Source organism: Myiozetetes cayanensis, unplaced genomic scaffold (genome assembly GCF_022539395.1).
Source record: "Myiozetetes cayanensis isolate MyiCay16 unplaced genomic scaffold, myiCay2020 scf23, whole genome shotgun sequence".
In the NCBI taxonomy this organism is placed as follows: Eukaryota; Metazoa; Chordata; class Aves; order Passeriformes; family Tyrannidae; genus Myiozetetes; species Myiozetetes cayanensis.
This window is the reverse complement of record NW_026087445.1, coordinates 3,385,984-3,406,446: the sequence shown is the minus strand read 5'-3', so window position 1 is coordinate 3,406,446 and position 20,463 is coordinate 3,385,984. Positions and strand designations below refer to the sequence as shown.

The 20,463-nt window shown below is 47.3% G+C and overlaps 1 protein-coding gene across 3 annotated transcripts; it reads right to left on the bottom strand.

The window, feature by feature from the left end:
* Positions 1-7,898: 7,898 nt before the first annotated feature.
* On the bottom strand, positions 7,899-19,417 carry TLR4 (toll like receptor 4). 3 transcript variants are annotated; one of them, XR_007629417.1, is made up of 4 exons: positions 19,250-19,417; positions 18,262-18,428; positions 14,488-17,016; positions 7,899-8,582 (listed from the first exon to the last, which is right to left on the bottom strand). XR_007629417.1 is itself a non-coding variant. In XM_050319778.1 (4 exons), the coding sequence occupies exons 1-4, from the start codon at positions 19,352-19,354 to the stop codon at positions 8,575-8,577; spliced, it is 2,280 nt and encodes a 759-aa protein (XP_050175735.1). In that variant the 5' UTR covers positions 19,355-19,417; the 3' UTR covers positions 7,899-8,574. The 3 variants fall into 3 exon arrangements, 2 of the variants coding, with proteins under 2 accessions (XP_050175735.1, XP_050175736.1); XM_050319778.1 differs by having other exon boundaries at positions 15,017-17,016; XM_050319779.1 differs by having other exon boundaries at positions 15,365-17,016.
* Between the last annotated feature and the right edge of the window lie 1,046 nt (positions 19,418-20,463).

Genomic DNA, 20,463 nt, shown 5'->3' with positions numbered 1-20,463 from the left:
TCCCTCAGGAAGCCTGTTCTTTTTGGGCCCTTTGCCCTGTGCTTCCAGACAGAAAGGGCTGGGACTGCTGCCATGCTCCTCCTTCCATCCCATCCATGGTGCTTCACTTCCCCCATCCTGTTGGCACAGCACAAATATAATTCCAATAAAAAACTTTTGAAAAATGCAAAACACAGAAATAGTATTTTCACTAGCAAAGTGAAACAGGCTGTGCTGTTCTGGGCAGGAGTATGGAGCTGGGCAGGAGCTGGCACAGCGTGTCAGTGTTGGGGATGCAGTTCCAGGGGTGGGAACCCAGCAGCATCCTTCCCTGGCAGCAGCAGGTAGGTCAGAGCTCACAGAGGTGGAAAGTCTCAGGGGTGTGGGACTGACAGCCAAGGGAAACAGCCTGGTAGGGTGGCCCACGTGGATAGAAGTGCCAGACTTGGAGCTCATCTGCATTGCTAAGGGCTGTCAGGAGAGCAGGGATGATAAACACAAAAGGTGGTAAAAGAGCTCCTTTCAGTGAAATGTTTGAGGCATCACCTCTCCTCTGTGTCTGGCACTGGGGCAAGCAATAGAAGAGTCTTCCTATCCTACCAGCTGTCAGTGATGGTCCTTGCCTTCCCCCATCCCCATAGTCCAGCACCTCCAGTCCATTCCTGAGCTGCCAGGACACCATTCCTGGACCCTCTTGCAAAGCACTAAACTACCAGTCTTGAGCACCCTTAGCAGGAGGAGGTGGATTCATCCAACATCTTGAGACACCTGGAAATCCTCTTTCTGTCCCCCAGAGGGAGCAGATTTTGTCATGACAAAGAGCAGGGTGTGAAGAGTCAGGCCTCGTTAGCAGAGCCACATTCTTGTTACCAGGAGATCATACAATGGTTTGGGCTGGAAGGGACCTTAAGGATCATTTAATTCCACCCCCTGCCGTGGACAGGGACACCTTCCACTAGAGCAGGCTGCTCTGAGTCTCCTCCAACCTGGCCTTGAACACTTCCAGGGATGAGGCAGGGATGGTTTGATCCCTTCCAACACCAGCTTTGTTCACCAGGCTGGGCCAGAAGCAGAGAGGGGCAACCCCACAGGGAACCCCACAGCCCCACACTACCCTCAGTCAGCCTGAAAAGCTCTTGGAACTTGGGGGTTTTGTTGTTTCTTGATGGAAAAAAAAAAAATTGTCAGCAAATTGGAGGGGCTCCAGGAAAAGGAGATAAAGATGATTAAGGGTTTAGAAGGATTGACCTATGAAGAAAGATTAAAGGAACTAATTATGTACAGCTCAGATAAAGGATGAGTAAAGGGGTGATTTAATAATGACCTGCAAATATTCAGGAAGGTGTCAACAGTAAGGCAGGGGGAGGAATTATTTAGAGTCCTTCACCAAGGAACAACACAAGTGATGGAATGAAAGGGGAAGGTGACATGGGACGCTGGCACAACGTGGACAAAACCAGAGATTTCTTCTGGGAGCAGCAAGTGAGTTAGAGGCACAAATCCTCTGGAAACACTCTGCCCTTCCATCCCTAAGTGATCAAAGAATGCATTTTCAATGCTGTTTAGGTGCTTAAAGGTGCAGGGAAGTGCTTTAATAGGATTTTCAGGTGCATCTAAGCAGGTTTCAGTGGGAATTAGGCACTTAAATAACTTCACAGGTTCTACCAGTTGCTTATTTACATCATTGCACAAAACAACCTGAAGGTCTGGCTCTAGGAAAATCAGAAATCCCCCAGTAGGAGAAAACCAGACCTGAAACGCAAGCTTCTGGAGCAGTGTAAGAGTGGACTGGCTGGTGCACAGGAGGACATTCTGTAGGAAACCATCCTGCCCTGTCAGGGCGCTGTGCATTGATCTGCACGGTCGATTTGAAAGTCAATGAGATTTAGACTCTCAGGCCCATTAAAATAAAAATTTCAAAATGCCTCGGGCACTTAAGCACCTTGGTCAGTTCATCAGGTCCTTTTGCTGCAGAGGCACTGGGGGTTATCAGTGCCCATGGTGAAGCAGCTGACCCAAAGCAGCGAGTTCACCCCCGTGGTCTCCTGGAACACGTCACCGGCACTCCAGGGAAGCGTGTCCCGTATTTCTCCGTGCTGCAATTAAGCCATCTGTTGGTTTCTTGGGGACAGGGAACATCCTTCCCAAGTCAGAATAATCAGCCTGAGGGAGGAGGGGTGGGAAGGCATTAAAGGAGAAGCAGGACTGACAATTTAAACTGAAAGTCAAGAGGTTTCCAGGATGAAAACCCCACAGGAGTTTGCAGCTAAAAACACTATGAAACTATAGAGAGGAAATGACAAGTGTGGACTTACAAGAGGATTACTGACCTGAAAGCTTCACTCCCATTACCCCAAGCAGATATTTTACCCAAGACTTCAAGACTAATCTGCTGTCCAAGCAGCTCAGCCAACTATGCCTACTTGATGGGACTCCCTCTTCAGTATCAGGTATGGAGCTCCCCACGGTGCCCAAGGCCACCTACTCATCTCACTGCTTTCCTGGACAGCAAAGTCCCAAAAGAGGATGGTACATTCCCACCAAAAACCCTCCAGAACATTGGTGGGAACTCTATCCATGCTCTGTAAGTGGTCGTGGTGAACTCACATCTCTGCCCCAAGCCCAGGAGGACAAAATCTGTGAAGCACTCCTGCTTTCTGACTGCTCCCAAACAGACATGCAAAAACAGACATACTTGAAAAAAAAGAAGAAAGAAAAGCCCTGATTGCCAAAGCCTGGGCTTACCCAATACCCAGCCTGTGACTGTCACAGCCACTGCAGCTGCAAGTTTAGATTCCACACGAGAATTTTGAACACAGTCATAACAGAAGACAAGGTGAGAGGAGAGAGGCTGTGACTCGTTCTTGTCATTGCCCTGAAGGGTTTTGCAGGGCAAATATTCGAGTGACAGTTTTCATTAAACCACAAACTTGTCAATTTAGCCTAATATATATATATATATATATATATATATAAAAGTATTTTCAAGTAATTGCTTAAAAACAGGGAGATATTTGAAAGACTGGTTTAACCCTTTTGCAGCACTTGAGTCCACTTGAAATGATATGAGAGAGGAGAGTTAAATATGAAGATAAATGCATAAATGGCCAGAGTTGCTATGGAAATGTAAGAGGATGGAAATTGAAAGTCAATAGAGGACTAACTTACTGTTCAATTTTAAAAATAGTCTTTCTATACAGAAATGGAACATTTTTCAAATCTCTGTTGGCCTGTATTATACAAAATGGGAAGTGGTTTTGTGGCTGGTATCTCTATTTAATGCTGCATCCTCCATGTGCAGACTCTATGGTCCGTGGTACATTCTAAATGGGACCTTTTCCTCAGGTTAGTGCCAATCTCCATCACAGCTCCAGAGCCTTGGTGATAAATGTCAGCATGAAAAGCACAGGTATGTGGGTCAAACTCTGCGGGATGTAATGACAAGTAATTTGTACGGAGTTCAGGTCAGTTCTGTTTATTTTTTGACATAATTTTCCATGGAAACAAGGCTTACCAGATCGGGCTTCCTGCCCCACAGGCACTGCACAATAGCTTTCTAAACCTGCTGGCCTGCAATCAGGGTGGAAGAAGAGACATCTCAGAGGAATTAAGTCCTAACAAGCTTTATAAGGGAAGATATATTCAAATGAGCACTTCTTCCCATTGCCCTTCCACTTTCCATCCCATTCCCAGGGTGTGATATGAGCTCAGCCATTCTATCAGACACCAGAGAACCACATGGGAGGTGACTGTAGAAAACCAGGCTTCCTCTGTTCCACTGCTTGCAAAGCCACTTGTTTTATTAAGATAAATGTAATACACTTCTCTGGTTCCATTCAGAGAGGGAGAGCAAATTATGTTTGAACAGCATCAAACCCCAGCCATGAGCAGCATATCAAGAGGAAAGTGGGGCTTTGCTTCAACACTTAACACTCCATCTCCATCCCCAGACACTTCTGGGGCTTCTTGGTACATTTATTCACCTACAAAATGTAGCTGAATGAACCATTTTGGCACTGGCAGCCCAGAATTCACTGCTCATGGTGTCCCACACCCCAGGGACGTGGATCTTTCAGCCCATTGGTCTGCTCTGCCTGTTTGCTTTCCCCAGCTCTTACTCTGGGGTGTCCAGAAGCTGCAGATAACCCCCTGACTCACAGCCCTGGGTGGGAGGAGAGCAGAGCAGCACTGGGACACACTCCTGCCCACGCTTCCCATGACATGGACCCCTGTGCCCCTCTGTTCAAAGCACATGAGTCTCTCACAGCAAGTTTCCGACAGCTGGAGGCATCTCCAGGTACAGCAAACTTTAAAAAAAAAAAAAAAATCAGACATAGAAGATGCTGAAATTCAGCCTTCCAAGGCGAGGAGCTGGCACCAGCTTCAGCCTTGGCAAAACAACTCCGCCACCTCCTTTCTTTCCAAGCCACGTTCCCCAAGTCTAGCTCCATCCTCTTCTGCAAGGGCGTTTGAAAGAATTCCACGGCACCAGCAGGATTCTCACCAGCCCCGTCTCCCAGCCCGTCAGAAAAAGGCCTTTAAAAATAGTTCCGTGCTGCTGGGTGGGATTTTCTTCTGCAGGTGCTGTGCAAGAGAGAGTGAGATGAGATTCTAATCATAGCTCCTTGGCAGAGGGAAGGGTTCAGAGTTGAGCCGTGCGGCGGCTGCCTCATTTTCACAGCAATATCGCTGCATTCTCCGGGTGTCAGGGGGACACATATTGCTGTCACTTCCCCTGTGCCGTGTTTGGATACGGGATGCAAAGAGCAGGCACGAAGCACAGAGCCATCACCACCCCATCACACCAAGCCAGGGGAGAGCAGGCTGTTCGGTGCCTGGCGTGTCTGCTCTGAGCTCCCAGACAGCTCATCCCGTGGGGGAGAGGGTCCCTGACACGGTGGGTGCTCTCCCCTCCACCTAAAGGAGTGGGGAGAGAGGGCTTCCCATTCAGAAAGGGCCTGGGCAGAGAAATAGGAGCTCAAGGTTGTATTTCCTCACCACACACAACTCACCACATGTCGTGTGGTCACTGGTGTGGCTCTGTGCCCACCACAGCCCCGTCCTGGCTTCTGAAAAATTCCCCATGCCATAAGACAAATGGTTTCCCCTCAGAATTAGTTAAACCCACCAAATTTCTCTTGCAGCACGTTGCCACCACCCTGCTCAAGGTGCACCACCCAGAGCTTATTTTCTCTGCCTGGGTCTCTCAGCAGACCCTCCTGCTGAACGGGCTGGGCACCTTCTGCCAGGTCCCTTCACAACGAGCTGAGCTGTCAGTCCCTGGGAGGAGAAGGTCCCTGCCAGAGCCTCAGCATCTGGATCTCTCCAAAGGAGCAGATTGGAGTGCTCCACACGTGGGGGGATTTCTGACAAGGTCTCCCAGCACAGTCCAGCAAACACGGCTACCATCTGCTAAAGTTCAGGCGACTGAAATGCAGGTGGGAATTGCATCACCACCACACAGCACAGACAATAACACCTCCTCGTTTTATTTTCCTCTTTATCTGGCACCATCTCTACAGGACTAAACCCACTGCCTTCTGCCAGCTCACATGATTAGGGCTGCAGTAACTCTGTGTTGGTGCTGCCTTCCCGGTTTCTCCATGGATGTTTGAGTCCAGCCATTTATAACGATCTGGGGCCACACAATGCATCACCAGTTTATTCAGAGCTAAAGAGTGTCTTCTAAATGGAGGTCTGAGCCAAAACATCACTCCAAGGATTCTCACTGCCATGAGCAAATCCTGGGACAGCTTGAGAAGGGATGCACTTTGGCCCAGCATTCTTCTCCTCTGGTTGTTTTGCTCTGCTGTTCCTTCCTTTTCAATATATAGTTCCTTGATTTGATAGTATTTGTTATTATTAAATTGATTCAATTTGATGAAAAATAAGCTCTGGATTTGATAATTATGTTTAAATTTTAGCCCTTTTGCTGCAATAATACGGTAACAAGTCTCTATATTTTGTTTTAAGGACATGGGACCAACTAGAATCAGCCTGGCATGGTTTAGGAGCTTTTTGGGATGCCTGGACCATTCCAAGCCAGCCCTGAGCTGGATAGCTGGGTACCCAACCTGGAGCATCAATCCAGCCTGCACCTGCCCCGGGCTCCTGTCAAACCCACCAGGCTCAAAACCTGCAGGATCTATGGAAAAATCTGATAAAATCACTGTGAGAGAAGTGACATCCATCAGCTGGACTCTGGATCAGCCACCTCACCCTCGAGGGGGAGCTTTCCAAAACAGAGATCATAACTGCTACACAACGATACCCTCATGTCACCCACGCCATCCCCACAGCCAGAAAACCACCCATGACACAAAGTCACCTCAGTGAGACCACAGTGCTGGGGCACACCCTCCAGTGAACCTTTCCACCTACACAGCTGTTTCATGGAATGCCTGGCAGGGCTGGCAAACCCTGTCTCAGAGCTGCACTGTGGTTACCGGAGGCAAAGCCATTAAGCCCCCTTTGCAGGCAAAGCCATTAAGCCCCGCTTTGCAGCACCATACCGTATTCACTTCATGCCTTTAATGCTGACAGCCCAAGTAAATTCCTCCTGAAAAGAAAAGAAAGCCCCTTGTTCCCCCTCCCCGAGCTGCTGCTTCTTGTTAAATGTCATTAAAAGCAGAGCCCACAGTAACATCAGTCCTTGCTGAAGGTTGAAACTACCTTGACTGTAATCCTGGTGTGGAACTGGATGGGGGGGAAAAAAAAAAAAAGGCAAAAAACCAGATACTTCTTCCACTTCTCTGTCAGCTCCACTTTGCATCAAAATCTCCTTTGTATGTCACACAGCTATTAAAGTTGTGGATTGTGGCTCGGGGTGTGTGTGTGCAGGAGCCTGAATGTGTCTGTGCCTGTGTCTCAGAAACTGGGTCACCCAGAGAGCGCTCCGTGAAAACTCTGCCCTGACAAATCCAGGCTGGCAAGACTCAGAGATACCCCTTATAATGTTTCTCTGCCTCCCACCATGCTTTGAAAGGAGCAAATAATACTACTTTCTCCTGTATTTGTGGTGTGGTTTTTTTTTTTTTTTTATTGAGCAGCTTCCTGAGGTAAATAACCTCCAGCAGGCAAATCCGAGGGGATGCTCCTATCTCAGGGTTGTCTGCTCACACCGAAATCATGATATACTTTGCTTTCATGATGCTCTTTATAAAGCATGCCCTTTTTTTCCAAGAGAAATGGCTATCAAGGAGGGCAAGAAACTCCCCACACTTGGCTCAGGCTCCTGTCCCAACCTCTTGTCATCTCCTCTCCCTGTCACAGCCCTGGGGATACCAGGGGGGCACCTCCAGACCCGTCAGCACCTCCCCATCAACAGGGGACCCCTGTGAGCATCTCCCCAGTCAGAATAGAGGGTTGTTTCCCATCCAGGGTACTTTTTAGCAGGCAAATATCATTTTATTTCCATCAAGGCTGTAAAAAAACAGTTCAGACAGCTCATGTCTGAGGCTGAGGGGTGAATCCTGTCCCTCATCTGCCCTCAGTGGGGCAGAGGTGGGGGAACCAGCAGAGTGGAGCTTCCCAGCTCAGCACTGACAAAGATCTGGGCCTCTGGAGGGGGCACAAGATGAGGAACCAAAACTTGCTGACTGTGCAGGACAGAAAGATGTGGGCCACAGTCTCAGGAGGAGCTGAGAGGGGAAAACCTGTATGGTTTTTTTTTTATTAACAGCTTATTTTAATACTTACAGCATCAGAGGAGGGATGGCAGAAAGAAATACTTCAGCAGGGAGGGCTTTACTACTAAGGAGAATTGCAAAGAGGGTCCTCAGGACTAAATACCGAGGGTGTTGTTTGTTTTCTTTGTGTTTTGTTTTTTGCGGGTTTTTTTTATTTGTTTTGTTTGTGGTGATTTGTTTGGTTTTGGTTTTTTTGTTTGTTTTTTGTTGTTGGTTGGTTGGTTGGTTGGTTGGTTGGCTTGGTTTGGTTTGGTTTGGTTTGGTTTGATTATTTTTGTGCTGTTGTCACTGCACTTACTTCCCTTAAAGAAAGTGAAACTTGTGTGACCACAAGCAGGACCAGTGACAGAAAAGGGTTTGGGAGAATCTGACTTCAGACAGACATTTACTGGCCCCGGGGTAGAGCTGTAGAGGAGGATTTCAAAATTCCCGAGATGGGGGAAATGGAGTTGAGGAACAGAAAGCACCGTTTTCATGGGCTCTGATCTAGATTTCATCTGTTTCAGTGTTTCATTCCAGCAAACCACAGCGTGCAGGTTGTGAATCCCAATTTACCAACAGAGAAAACGAGGCAGGGCAGAGATAACAGGCAGCATTTGTTGTCTAAGGGGGCTCGGCAGCATCCAAACCAGACAGCGGTGGTAGAGTGCCCTTCCCAACAGACTACACTGCTTGGAAAAGAAAACAGAGGGATTCCAGCTCTGGAGCAGGAGTGGGGCCACAGGCTCACGCCAGATCCGTCGCTGAGACAAGGAAAGGAGAGCAACTTCCAGGAACTGCCTTGTGAATCCCACAGCGAGTATCCTGAGCGGCTGCTCCGCGCAGGTTTGGGTTTGGTCTGGGTTACCGAGGGGTAGAAGCGCTGATCCAGGCGGCTGTGGTGGATGAGCGGGTGTGTTGAACTGGATCACCGGGCTGTAGGGAGGGAAGACACAGGGTATCAGTCTCCTCCAGCCTGCTCCGTGTCCTCTGGCTAATGTATTCAGCGGTGAGTTTAGGGGATCTCAGGAGAATGAATTGTCAGAGCGTCGGAAGCAAGAGATGGCAGGGGAATTACCGCTAATCCTTTTTTGTGGGACACAACACTCCAAAGGATTTAAAGGCTATTCAAAAATGTAGGGTGGGGGAAGGAAGTAACAAGGACACCCCTCCCTTCTTACATACATTTTGGGTTGGTCACTTGCTGCTGGCTGGGAGCTGAAAGAGAGAAAAGAGAAACTTCGAGGAGAGGAAAAGGCTGAGAGAGGGAGAAGGAAAGATAAAGGCTGGAGATTAGATCTGGAGAAAAGCCGATCTTACCCTCTCAGGGAGTGTAGGCTGCAATTAAATCTCTTTTGCCTAACAATACCCTATTGTTATTTGCATAGTACTCGAGATGTGGCGATAAGGGAAGGAGGAGCTGCAGGAAGGGGAGGCTTCAGTTGTTCTCCTTGGAAATCCTCTGGCTGGAAGGTTGTGGGCCTCAGCCCTATGGGGTGATCCTTTGGCTCACCTAATGATCTCCCCACCACCAGTAACAAACGTATTTTGAACAGCTCTGGTGGGCGGATTTTGGAAGTGTAGGGGCTGAATCTCCCTGCTACACATCTGATTGGTAGAGAAGGTCAACACTTTTGTCGCCCTTCCAACCCTCAGTGCTCCTCTTCCCGCACCTCCTCAGCTGCAGTTTGGCAGAGGATGCCATAGAAGGTGTATCCCAGGCTGCTGCAGGGTGCCTAAAGCCTTTTTCTTGCTTTTCAAGGCTTTTAACAGACCTGCCCTTAATTATGTAATGTTCCTCTCTGTGCTCAGAGCAGCACAGGGAGGTCCAAACTGGTGGATTATTGACTTTGCCCTCTATGTGACCTTGAGGCTGAGGAAGGTGAGTGCTACTGGCAGATGGGCTCTTCTCTGCAAATCATGCTTTGCTGTCATTTGTCCCAATTCTCAGCCCGGGCTGAGATGGCAAAGAGCAACTTATTAAGGAATTGCTTCTTTCCTCCCGTGTTCAGCTGCTCTCAGGCTCAGGCAGTTTCGTATCGATCGACTGCACCTACTCAAGATGTTTTGCAAAAGGCACTTAGTGAAATTCATTCCAGGGATTTGCCAGTGTTTTTTACTGCCTGAGCTGCACGTGGGATACAGGCAGGTGAAGGTTTGACATTGAGAGGGTCAGGGTAAGAGCTGACATGGAAGAGGAATTTCCATTTTCTCCTGGATGGCCAAACAGTGCAGCAATTCTTTGAATCTTGTATGGGGCTGATTTTAATACCACATTCACAGAATCACAGAATATTCTGAGTTGGAAGGGACCCACAAGGATCATCAAGTCCAACTCTTCAGTGACTGACCCATAAAGGGATCAAACCCACAACTTTGGTGGTATTAACACCCCCTAAACTTTGTCAAAAGTTCTGCTTTTCTGCATGGTACAAAAATGAAAAATTGTGAGTTTTCCCACAAAATAAAATGTGTGGGTTTTAATTTGGGTGTGTGGAAAACATTTTTACATTTCACTGTTGCTTTGGGAGACTTGTCAGATTATATAAATAGAAGCAAATTTCAAAATGAAAACGTACTCTGGGAAACAACAGCATAACAACGATGCTTTTTGAAATGATGTTGTGGAGCAATTTAACTTTTATTTGAAATCCTTTTTTCCAGCCCATCCAAAACATTTTTTAAAAATCACTGTTTCCATGCACAGTACCTGTTCCAAGACTACAGCCCTGTGCAACACTAAACCAGAGAGCCTGCTACGACAATTCCCATTCCATAGATTCACTATGCTACCTCATTAAATTCCATAAACCACCCACAAAATAGCATTTCCCAAAGGACAAACACTCTTCCAGAGAAATTTCAACCTGTTCCTGTCAAGTATCATTTGGTCCAGAGAAACCAGCTGCTTTTCCTCGTTTTGTTGATTTTTTAACTGACACTGGAAGTCTGTGCTAACATTCAGGGAGGCCAAGGGAGCATTCCCGCAGCGCTGCTCCTGCAGCCAGCCAGATCCAGGCTGGGAAGGACTGCACATGGCTCTGGCTTTCAGCTTTTGCAGAATGTCTCTGCTACTCAGTGTGGAGACCACAAATGCAATCACACTAATGAGGGCTTGCTCTGTGCAGAGCCCTCACTGCAAACCGTGACGTGGTGGCAGTGCCAGCACATCACGAGGTCCTGCCCTTGGGACATCACCCTCTGCAGGGCAGGGAAGACCAGAGCTTCATCTGTACTGGCACACTGCATGGGTCAAATGAAGCACATAGTGAAATCAGGGCACATCCCCATTACAAATGAAATAACTTGGATGCAACAGCCCTTTGGAGCTTTGTCTCCATCTGTTTTTATGACCTGGGTAAAATGGATGCTTTAATAACTGGAATATGTTGGGCTATTTACATGAGAGATGAACGCAGACCTGCACGGGTGTTGGGTTGGCTCATTTATTCACCCAAATGAATAAATCATATCAAAGGCATCTGCTGCAGAGTGAACACTTTAAACCAGCAGTGCACACCAGCAGGTTTGGAGACATGAGAACACTGGGTTTGCCTTTGGAAATTCGCTTCCTACCACAAAGGTCACAGAGCCACAGATTAGCTCAGTTGGTTGGAGCATGGTGCTAATAACACCAAGGTCATGGGTTTGTGTCCCCAGATGGGCCATTTACTTATGACTTGGACTCAATAATCCTTGTGTGTCCCTCCACCTCACAACATTGTTTGTGAAAATTGAGTTTTCCTTTGGAAATTTGCTTCCTACAATGAAGCTAAATGTGTATGTGTGTTTCTGTGTGAACCACAGTATTTCCTCCATTCACTGAAGTGGGGAAAGCTGTTCTGAGTCTTCCAAAAAGAAATCTACTGTTCCTCTGCTGGGTAAATGTTGAAAATATAATGGTTCACACAGCTTTTTCCTTCCTAGGCTCATAAACCTCAATGTACAGCAGGCAGGCACTGCCTGGGCAGGTCACAGAATCACAGCATCACAGAATGGGTCAGGTTGGAAGGGACTACAGGGGGTCATTTGGTCCAACCTCCCTGTTCAAGGAGGGTCATCCTAGAGCACACTGCACAGGATTGTGTCCAAATGGTTCTGGAATATCTCCAGTGATGGAGACTCCACACCCTTTCTGGGCAAAGTCAGAAAATCTCTGGTTGGTGACCACGGGGGAAGGCTGGAGCCTTCACTCAGCAGAGCCCACAGCTCTCCTGGCACCCAGGTCCCACCAAGGGTGTGCCTGTCACCAGCCAGCCCCTCCTCCTGAGCCTCCTTGTGCCATGCAGCAAAAGGAAGGTAGTCCTGGTTCTGCTGTGGAAGGTCTCAGCAATAAAAGATGTCAGTTTGTGCGTTCAAAGTGCCAGGTCCTGCACATGGGTCACAACCACCCCCTGCAGCGCTCCAGGCTGGGGGAAGAGCGGCTGGAAAACTTGCCCAAAGGGAAAGGACCTGAGGGTGATGGTTGATAGTGGCTGAACACGAGCCAGTGTGTGTGCCTAGGTGGGCAAGAAGGCAAATGGCACCCAGTTTGTATGAAAAATAGTGTGGCCAGAAGGACCAGGGCAATGATTGTCACTCTGCACTGAGCACTGGTGAGGTCACACCTCGAGTTCTGTGTCCAGTTCTGGGCCCCTCACTGCAAGAAAGACATTGAGGGGCTGGAGCGTGGTCAGAGAAGGGAATGGAGCTGGGGAAGGATCTAGAGAGCCAGTCACAAAAGGAGTATGAGGAGTAAATCATATGCATTTGTGCTTTTTCGTGGGCAATAAGGAAGCCTGGGGCAATTCACGTGTCCAGTTCTGCTGTAGAGACTCTGAGTAGGAAGAGAAAAACAAGTGACCAGTTCCTTTTCAAAGTGTACATGTGGGAGCCTCATCTCAGGGTCACTCCAGCTCTCCCAAAGTTGCTTTGATATTCAAACAAACACTCCACTCACTTTTTAAACAATACTGTCCTAAATCCTTATTATAACGCCCAGAACCACTCGCAGGCTTTCTGAAACTCATTATTACAATTACAATCAAGAATCACAGGACTCTGTGCTTTGTGCCAGAAATACATATACACTGAGTTGTTTGTAGAGGAGCCACAGAGGGAAAGAGTGAAGGAGAAATGCAGTTTCAGTGCTGCTCAATTCAGGAGCAGGAACTCCCACCCTATTTAATTTTCCCTCTTTTGTTTCCCAGTTTAACTTGTAGCTGCTAAAATCCAGGCTAATATTTGCTTTATCCTCTGTGCTCTCCTTTGGATTCAATCCAGGAAACCTCGAGCTGTGCCCTGGTTTACTGTCCCCCACCAGCTCCAGCAGCCTCTGCCCCTGGAGGAGGTGGAATGAGGAGGAGGAAGGGTGAGGAGGAATGCCTGGAGGACCCACCAATCACAGGTCAGGAGCACCACACTTTGGGAACTGCTGGAACAGTATTTAGCAGATGCAAACCAAACTTTCTGGGCAAGGGAGCACAGAACTGAGCTCAATTTTATTAAAGCTGCATCTAGTGGGGCACAAAAAAAGTTTAGGGAGGGTTGTGGGGTTTTTTGGGTAGTGTTATCTGACACAGCACACAGAGAGGGAGCTGTGGTTCTGCTTTTGCCACCACAAGGCCTGGAACCAGCTCTCCCTCTCTTTCAAATAGTGTCTGATGCTGATCCCTGATCACTGGCTTCCACGGAGATGCTGCTGACTGGTGCTTAGAAAAGTGAGCTGGATCAGGCTTTCCTTCTGAATAAATATCAGATCTGATTCACCACTCAATTGCTTCTGTTTTACCTCTGCAGAACATCATTGATTATAGAAGGATTTGCAAGTTTAAAACTAGAGTAATTTAGTGATTAATCCCAACCAAAGCCTTCGGTAAACAGAGAGCAATACTCCCGCACTATCCAATATCCGACACATGGGTGGAATGTTCTGTAATATGATTTGGTGGCATTTAGACTTTCCTTCTCTTTATTCAGGACAGTGCTGGGATACATTTAGTTTAGCTAACCCAGACTTTTCTCCTCTATCTCTTCTCCCTGCAAAATGCCAGGCACGTTCTCAGTGAAACAAAAGCACAGCTCCCCCATCCAGTGGCTGTTCTGTTCCAGGTAGCAGCCGAATCCTGGGAAAGGCTGAGCACACGTGCTGGTCTGAAGTCCATTTCAAATCATGGAGGCTCCTACAGCCCCTTCCAACAGTGAATTAAGGCTGGTCCAAAGAGTGGAAAAGCTTATTCTAGAACTGGCTGTCTCTAAACATCAAAACCACTTTGCTCAGGCTCAATCTCGTTCACAGAGGGCAGTCCCACACAGTCTATCCAGAAACCCTGGAGGAGGTGAAGCAGTTAAAGCAAAGAAATATTTGACTTAAAAAGGTGTTAAACATTTCTATGGCTTCTTCTGGTCCCACTGATTTTTGGATCCCACAGGAAGCCCTCAAACCACTCTCAAATGTTATACAATCTGGACATAATTAACAGTTTCAGGTGATAGTTTCAATATTTGGTCTCGGTCTAAAACAAACTAAAAGAAACATGTTGGGGAAATTTCCCTCAATGGAAACCTCCCTCCTCCCTGATGACATAACTGTTCAGCTCCACTGAGTAGCTGCCAGGTGGTCTGTGCTGTAGGACACCCCACTGCTCTCTGGAGGGTTTTCCCCCTGACTCACAGTGCATAACGTGGCAGACACAAGACTTTCTGAATTCAAACCTTTTTTCTGTTTCCCACCATTTTTAGAGCCAAGAATCCTGTATCTTTACTCTACCCTGGAGATCCTGGGGTCTCAGGACCCAAATCCAGTTTCAGAGGCAGACAAAGGACAGTAAGAGCAGTCGGTCTGTTCACCGATCCACCACACCTGGGTGTACTGCTGGACCAGCTTTGGTTGACAGCCACAGACAAACATGGAGCTCAGGCAGGTTCAGCTCTTCTGGCTCTTGTCACTCCTTAGCTGGCAAGTTCCCTCGGGAGAGGGTGGCCAGCAAGGCAGGTATTTCTGCAGTGCTTTTGCAGTGCCTCCATCCACTCCCTCTGACTCTGAGCAGCTACAGAAGAACCAACTTCTGAGCACCATCCATCAGCCAAGGCCAGGACAGGAGACAGGAGAGGAGGGATCTCTCTTTCTCTTCACATGAGCTTTGCCCCCTCATTATTCCAATCTTTGCCTTCTAGCAGGACTCCTGTCAGCTGCCTCCAGAAGATGTGCTTGCTCATTTCCTTGTTTTTCCACTCCAGGTAGGTGTTCCTCCTCAGGTATCGGGACAGCCCCAGCCTCTGCCTCAGCAAGGCCTTGTTCACCTCTTCAAGTACAATCATGATGATTCCAGCCTTTCCCTCAACAAGCTGCCAGGACTGGGCAACGTCAAACTCAAAGCTGCACCACTTACTTTCCAGGAAGTTGGTAGAGATGACTGCGATGACATTTCTGCTGCTGAGAAAACCTTCTTCGATGATATTGGTCACAATGGGCACCCCTGGGAGGAAATCCCTGCAGGACAGACACAGGTGGAAGGGAGGTGTTCCTCCTTCTAAGGGTTCCACCAGCTCTTTTATCACCCATTCCTGGTCCTTGCTGGAGTGGATAACAAAGGCATCGTAGGTGTTACCCCTTTCTGCAGAGTGTTTGCACCCACTGAGCAGCACCAGTGAGTAGTAGAGCTGGAAGTAGTACCTGTAAATCAGGCAGGCGAGCACCATTGTAGCAAGCAACATGATCACTGTGAAGACCACCTTACCTGCACTGAGGTGGCAGGAGGACAGGTCGAAGCTTGACAGGCTCACGTTCTTCACGGCCGCAGGCATGTGGCATATCATCAGCTCCTTGTTCTGCAGCAGCTCCTGCTTTTCCTGGACCCATGTCAGAAAGTTCAGGTGTGCACAAGAGCAGTCAAACAGGTTTTGAGAGATGTCTAACAGGACCAGGCTGTCAGGCAGGATTTCCAGGGCTGAGTCCAACAGAACAGTCAGCTGGTTGTTGCTGAAATCCAGGACTCTGAGGGCTTGGAGAGGCCGGTAGACTCCAGGATCTAAGGTCAGGAGCTTATTGTTGCTGATATTTAGCTCTTTTAGTTCAGAGAGGGCATCAAATGTACTTTGATTCACCTGTACTAACATGCAACTTGAAATATCCAAGGTGTGGAGGTGAGTTAGGTTTTTGAAGCTGTTGGCCAGCCTGTTGTTCTCGAAAGAGTTTCCTGACATCTTCAGCACTTGCAAAGAGTTCAAGCCACAAAACGTGCACTGAGATTTAACGTGAATTTTGGTGTGGGAAATGTCGAGGTAAATGAGTTTCTGAAGGAAGAGAAAGACAGGGTAGGAGCCAGGACCAAATAATTTTGTGTGCTGAAAGTCCAAATACAACAAATTCTTAATATTATTGAAATCCCCAGTCACTCTGATGTCAGCATTGAAGCTTAGGTTCAAGTGTTTCAAATTGGAACAATTGTGAAACAGACGGGAACAGCAGCCACTGAAGGTGAGGCGATTCTCACTCAAATCTATGACCTCCAGCTCACTTAGATCCCTAAATTTCTGCTCAAAGCTTATGAGGGATCTGCTCTTGGTAATACGAAGCACTCTCAGCTGCTTGAAATGCGACAGCTTCACGGCAGGCACTTCCTCAAACTGGCAGTTCTTGCACTCCAGCTGTTTCACTCGGGACGACACGGGAACCTCTGATATGTGTTCGAGTTCCAGGTTCACCAAGCGAATGGTGGAGACGTTGCCTGTGCAGTCAAAAAGGGTGTCTGTGTTACTCTCAAATTTCCTGAAACAGATTAGGACAAACTCTTGCATCTGGACCTGGCACAGTCCACTCAAGAGTCCTCTCTCAAAGTCTTCCAGTCTATGATTGTTTCTGAACTCTCCAACTGTCAGTCTTTTGACCTGTAAGCCAGCCAGGCCTTGAAGAGAAGTGTGCATCTCGTTGAAGTTCTCAAAAGAGGACCTCAGAACCAGCTCACCGAGGTGAATCTTTGCAAAGGACCCTGGCTCTATGGATTTTATCTTATTCAAGGAAAGCACCAGCGTGAGGTTGAGCCTGTTCCCTTCCCTCAGGGCATCAAGGTCTCCTTTGGAGATATATGTGATCTTGTTAGAGGAAAAGCTCAGGTGCCTGAGAGAGGTCAGGTTGGTGAAATACTTGGGAAGCTTCAATGAAGTAATGTTGTTGTGGCCCAAATTCAGCTCCTGCAGGGTATGCAAGTGTCCAATGGGCAGGTCAGTCACAGAGGTTATGTTGGTTTCCACCAGTACTAGTTTTTTCAGAGCTGCTAAGCCATAGAAGGCTGCTGTCCCCAGGTACTGGAGGGAATTGGCAGTTAAAATTAAGGTGGAAAGTCTGTGAAGGTCCTTAAAGGAGTTATCTTCTATTGTATGGAGGTGGCACCTGTTGGGCAGGAAAAGAGAATGAAAGTGTGTGAAACACTGTCCCTCTCATGTTCACTAATGCTGCAGCACTAAGTGCTGGTGTAAAATTTTCATCCTCGTGCTGGGAGCTGGTTTGGCTTTGATGTGCTGGGCAGAGCCAGCACTTCTGGATGTGCAAATGGAACCTTTCCACAGCAGGAGACCTCCTCTCTCTTCCTCCTCCCTCTCTAATCTGAAGTTCAGCTGCAAAGCAAGAGACCTTGAGCCATGGTGAAGGTCAAAAGTTCATGCAGGCATCAGGAAAGAAGAATTCTGACTTTCCTTTTAGGCCAAAGGGACACTGGACCATCACTGATGGCACAGCCAAGCAGATACAGCCTTCCCTTAGATCTTGCACACTCACAGCCTTCAGAACTGTCACCTCAGCCATATCTGGGCAGTCCCACTGGCACCAGAGAGATGCAGCTGTGGCAAAACTCACAGCTCTATTAGCACTTCTGCTCAGGGAAGAGGGGAAAAGGAGAGTGGCCACCTCTGGTTTCACGGGGAAAGATCCAGAATGTGAGACCCAAAGGCATTTTGCAAGGAATTCAGCAAAATTAGGTTATAATCCAACCAGTGTCTTACAGCAAACGTGCTCTGCCACTCAGCCACTTTGGAGCTGGAGCTGTGATGGAACTGAGTGACATTTTTCAGTGAAACAATTTACCCAGAGAAACTGTTGTCTCAAGTCAATGGAAATTATACATCAATTCAAATTTGCTAATAAGCCTCCTCCATCTCCTCCCCCAGATATGTGAGGAGAAGGGAAAAGAGAATATGTTGATATTTTAAAACAGCCTTTTAGAAAATGAATGTACCTTCATCTTGGGTTGGGGGTTTTTTTGGTGTTTTTTTTTTTTTTTTTTTAACTGTGATTAGAAAAACAACTCACCCAAGATGTTCCACTTCAGAGTTTTTGTAACAGTGAAAAGTATGACATTTTTCTTGTTCAGAGACAAGTAAAACATCTTCCTCCTCCTTCTCACATCTCAGCCTACAAGATCAGACTGACAGACCCAGCTCTGTGTGGAGGGTGTGCACTCAGTAACTGGACTAAAAGCTGCACATCACTATGGGGATGTGCAAAGTGACAGACACAGGGACAAAGTCACAAGCAAAAAAAAAATGAACAGCTAAGACAATTAGACCCCAACACAGGCCACCACAATAGCCCAGCTGGTGGAGCAAGATTAACCAGTATCCACATAAAAGAGCTCATTACCTTGAAAGATCCAGAAGTTGAAGTTCAGGGACTGAGGAAAAATAATTTGATCTCAGTGACTTCAGATTGCTGAAACTAAGATCTAAGTTCTGGGTGGTATTTGGGACTCCAGGAGGAACTCCAGAGATGTTCAGTCCAGTGCATCTGAAAGTTGTGTTAGGGATGACCTGTAACAGTGTTAGATCCAATCAGGGTCAACATCTGCTCTTCATGAAGTGCCAGAAAACTGCACTGTCAGGAAAGCAGGAGAAAAATGACCAACCTTGTAGTTAATTTCTAAACCCTGAGTTTTAGGAAATAATCTTATATATCCTAAGCATCTTTCCCATTTTTGATAGGACCAGTCCCGCTCCCCAGGAAAAGCTGCATTTCTTGCTGACTGAAGCAGGTGCAAAACTGCAGGACAGTGTTCCTTGAGGCTACAGATGAACCAGCAGCAACCTTGGAGACAACCAGCAAGACAAACATGTGCAGATCCATTGGATTTCCAGGCTCAGCTCTCAGTTCTGTTATCCTGCAGATAATCAGGCAGCTCAACCCAAAGTTGTTCTGTAAGTAATAACTGACAGTGAAACTTTGCAAAAGGCAGTCACTCAGTGTCTGGTACTTGGGGCTCTGGTGAAATCACCCTACTGCACAAATCAGGCAAAAATACTGTATTTTGCACAAGTCAGAGACAAGGTTTGTATCTTTTCCAAGAGAAACATAATCTATTACACTAACTGCACTGCAACACGCTCAGAGGTACAGAAAGCCAACAAGAAGAAAAGGTTAATGCTGCTGGTTCTGGTTTTCAGATGTTTTTAAGACCAGCATTTACTTCAAATACTTCAACTGCCTTGGTAACAACCGTGGAAAAAAAAAAAAAAGATGGGCTTTCATAAGACAACAGAGCAGACAGCAGGCTTGATGCACAAATCTCCCAAGCAGAGGGAAAAGTTGCACCAGAGAAACAGAAGGATTTTGTGCTCACTTGGAGCTCACGTACCTCCAAACAGGGACTGAGGAGGCAGCCTGCCAGCGGCGATGGGACAAGTGCCAGATGCAGCAGCACCAGGAGCATCCACAGGGGAAGGGTTCCTCTCCTGGGCATCTTCAGGAGGCCAGGAGTGCAGGAGAAAGCAGCATGGATATCATGCACAGACCTGGAGCGAGAAACCTGCTGTGGTGCCAAGCGCTGTGTTTCACCACTCCCGCTTCTCACTGCACGTTGCTGAGAGTAGCAGAGAACGAGAAGGGAAGTGAAACTGGTCTCTGCCTGGTTTCTAGATACACTCCAAGTTACTTGCTCTTCTTGAAATTGTTTTTTAAAAAAAATTAAAAGAAAATCAAGAAAAAAAGGAAGCAATGACACATAGTTCGGGCTAGAAATGAAAGAGGATGTGGGTTGCCTCACTGTCACTTGAGTTGGTTGCCTCTGTTTAGCTTGGGTCAAGTGGGCAAAAACAGGGAATATTTCATGAAATTCTGAGCACAGTTTCGGGAAGGCCATGCCCCACATCCCATAATTCAAATGCACTGGATAGAGGGAATGACTCTCTGCCTTTGTACCCCTGCCATGCTCGCAGCTTCACCACACTGGCAAGCAGTGAAGTGCACAGCTGTGGCACAGGTAAGCCAGGTAAGCACAGGTTTATCTCTGGCTGAGGTCTTCTGAACATGCACCCAGGTTTTATCCATCTGGTTTGATCTTTATTGCAGTTATTGCAGGAGCACTGCCAGGCACAAGGAGTAAATACTGCACAGTGGTCAGAGTTGTGGTCACACACATCACACCCCTCCTCACCTTTCCCATGGTAGGGTGGTTGCTAGGGGCAGCAGAAGGGAGAGGCACAAATCTTCCAACTGGGCTTAGAGCTGCTCCCTGGTCATGCCTTAATCTATGTTTGATGCCTGGCTACAAAAGCAAGTCCATCTCAGTATCATCCTGAATTTCCAGTGCAGACACAGCTATTGTTTCTGAAAAAAAAGCTTTGCAAAACCTCTCAGTTGGTAATATTAAGTCAGCTGTGAGCCTTCTAATGAAGCTCCCTGCCTTTGTTTACTCTGATAAATGGTGGTGCATTCATATATCTGCTCCTCTCTTCCTGCAGATAACTAAGAAATGTTACTGGGGATCCAGTCATAGGGTTGATGGGTATTATTAACACCACATAGAGAAGTGGCAAAAATGAAAGAGAAAGGTGAAATATTAGTCTAGAA

Excerpts from the sequence above, each read along its gene's own strand:
- TLR4 (XM_050319778.1), bottom strand. The coding sequence starts at position 19,354 with ATGCCCAGGAGAGGAACCCTTCCCCTGTGGATGCTCCTGGTGCTGCTG. Across the intron at positions 18,429-19,249 it reads TCCTCAGTCCCTGTTTGGAG|GTCATCCCTAACACAACTTT; the intron begins GTACGTGAGCTC and ends ACACTGTTACAG. Across the intron at positions 17,017-18,261 it reads CAACTTCTGGATCTTTCAAG|GTGCCACCTCCATACAATAG; the intron begins GTAATGAGCTCT and ends CCTGCCCAACAG.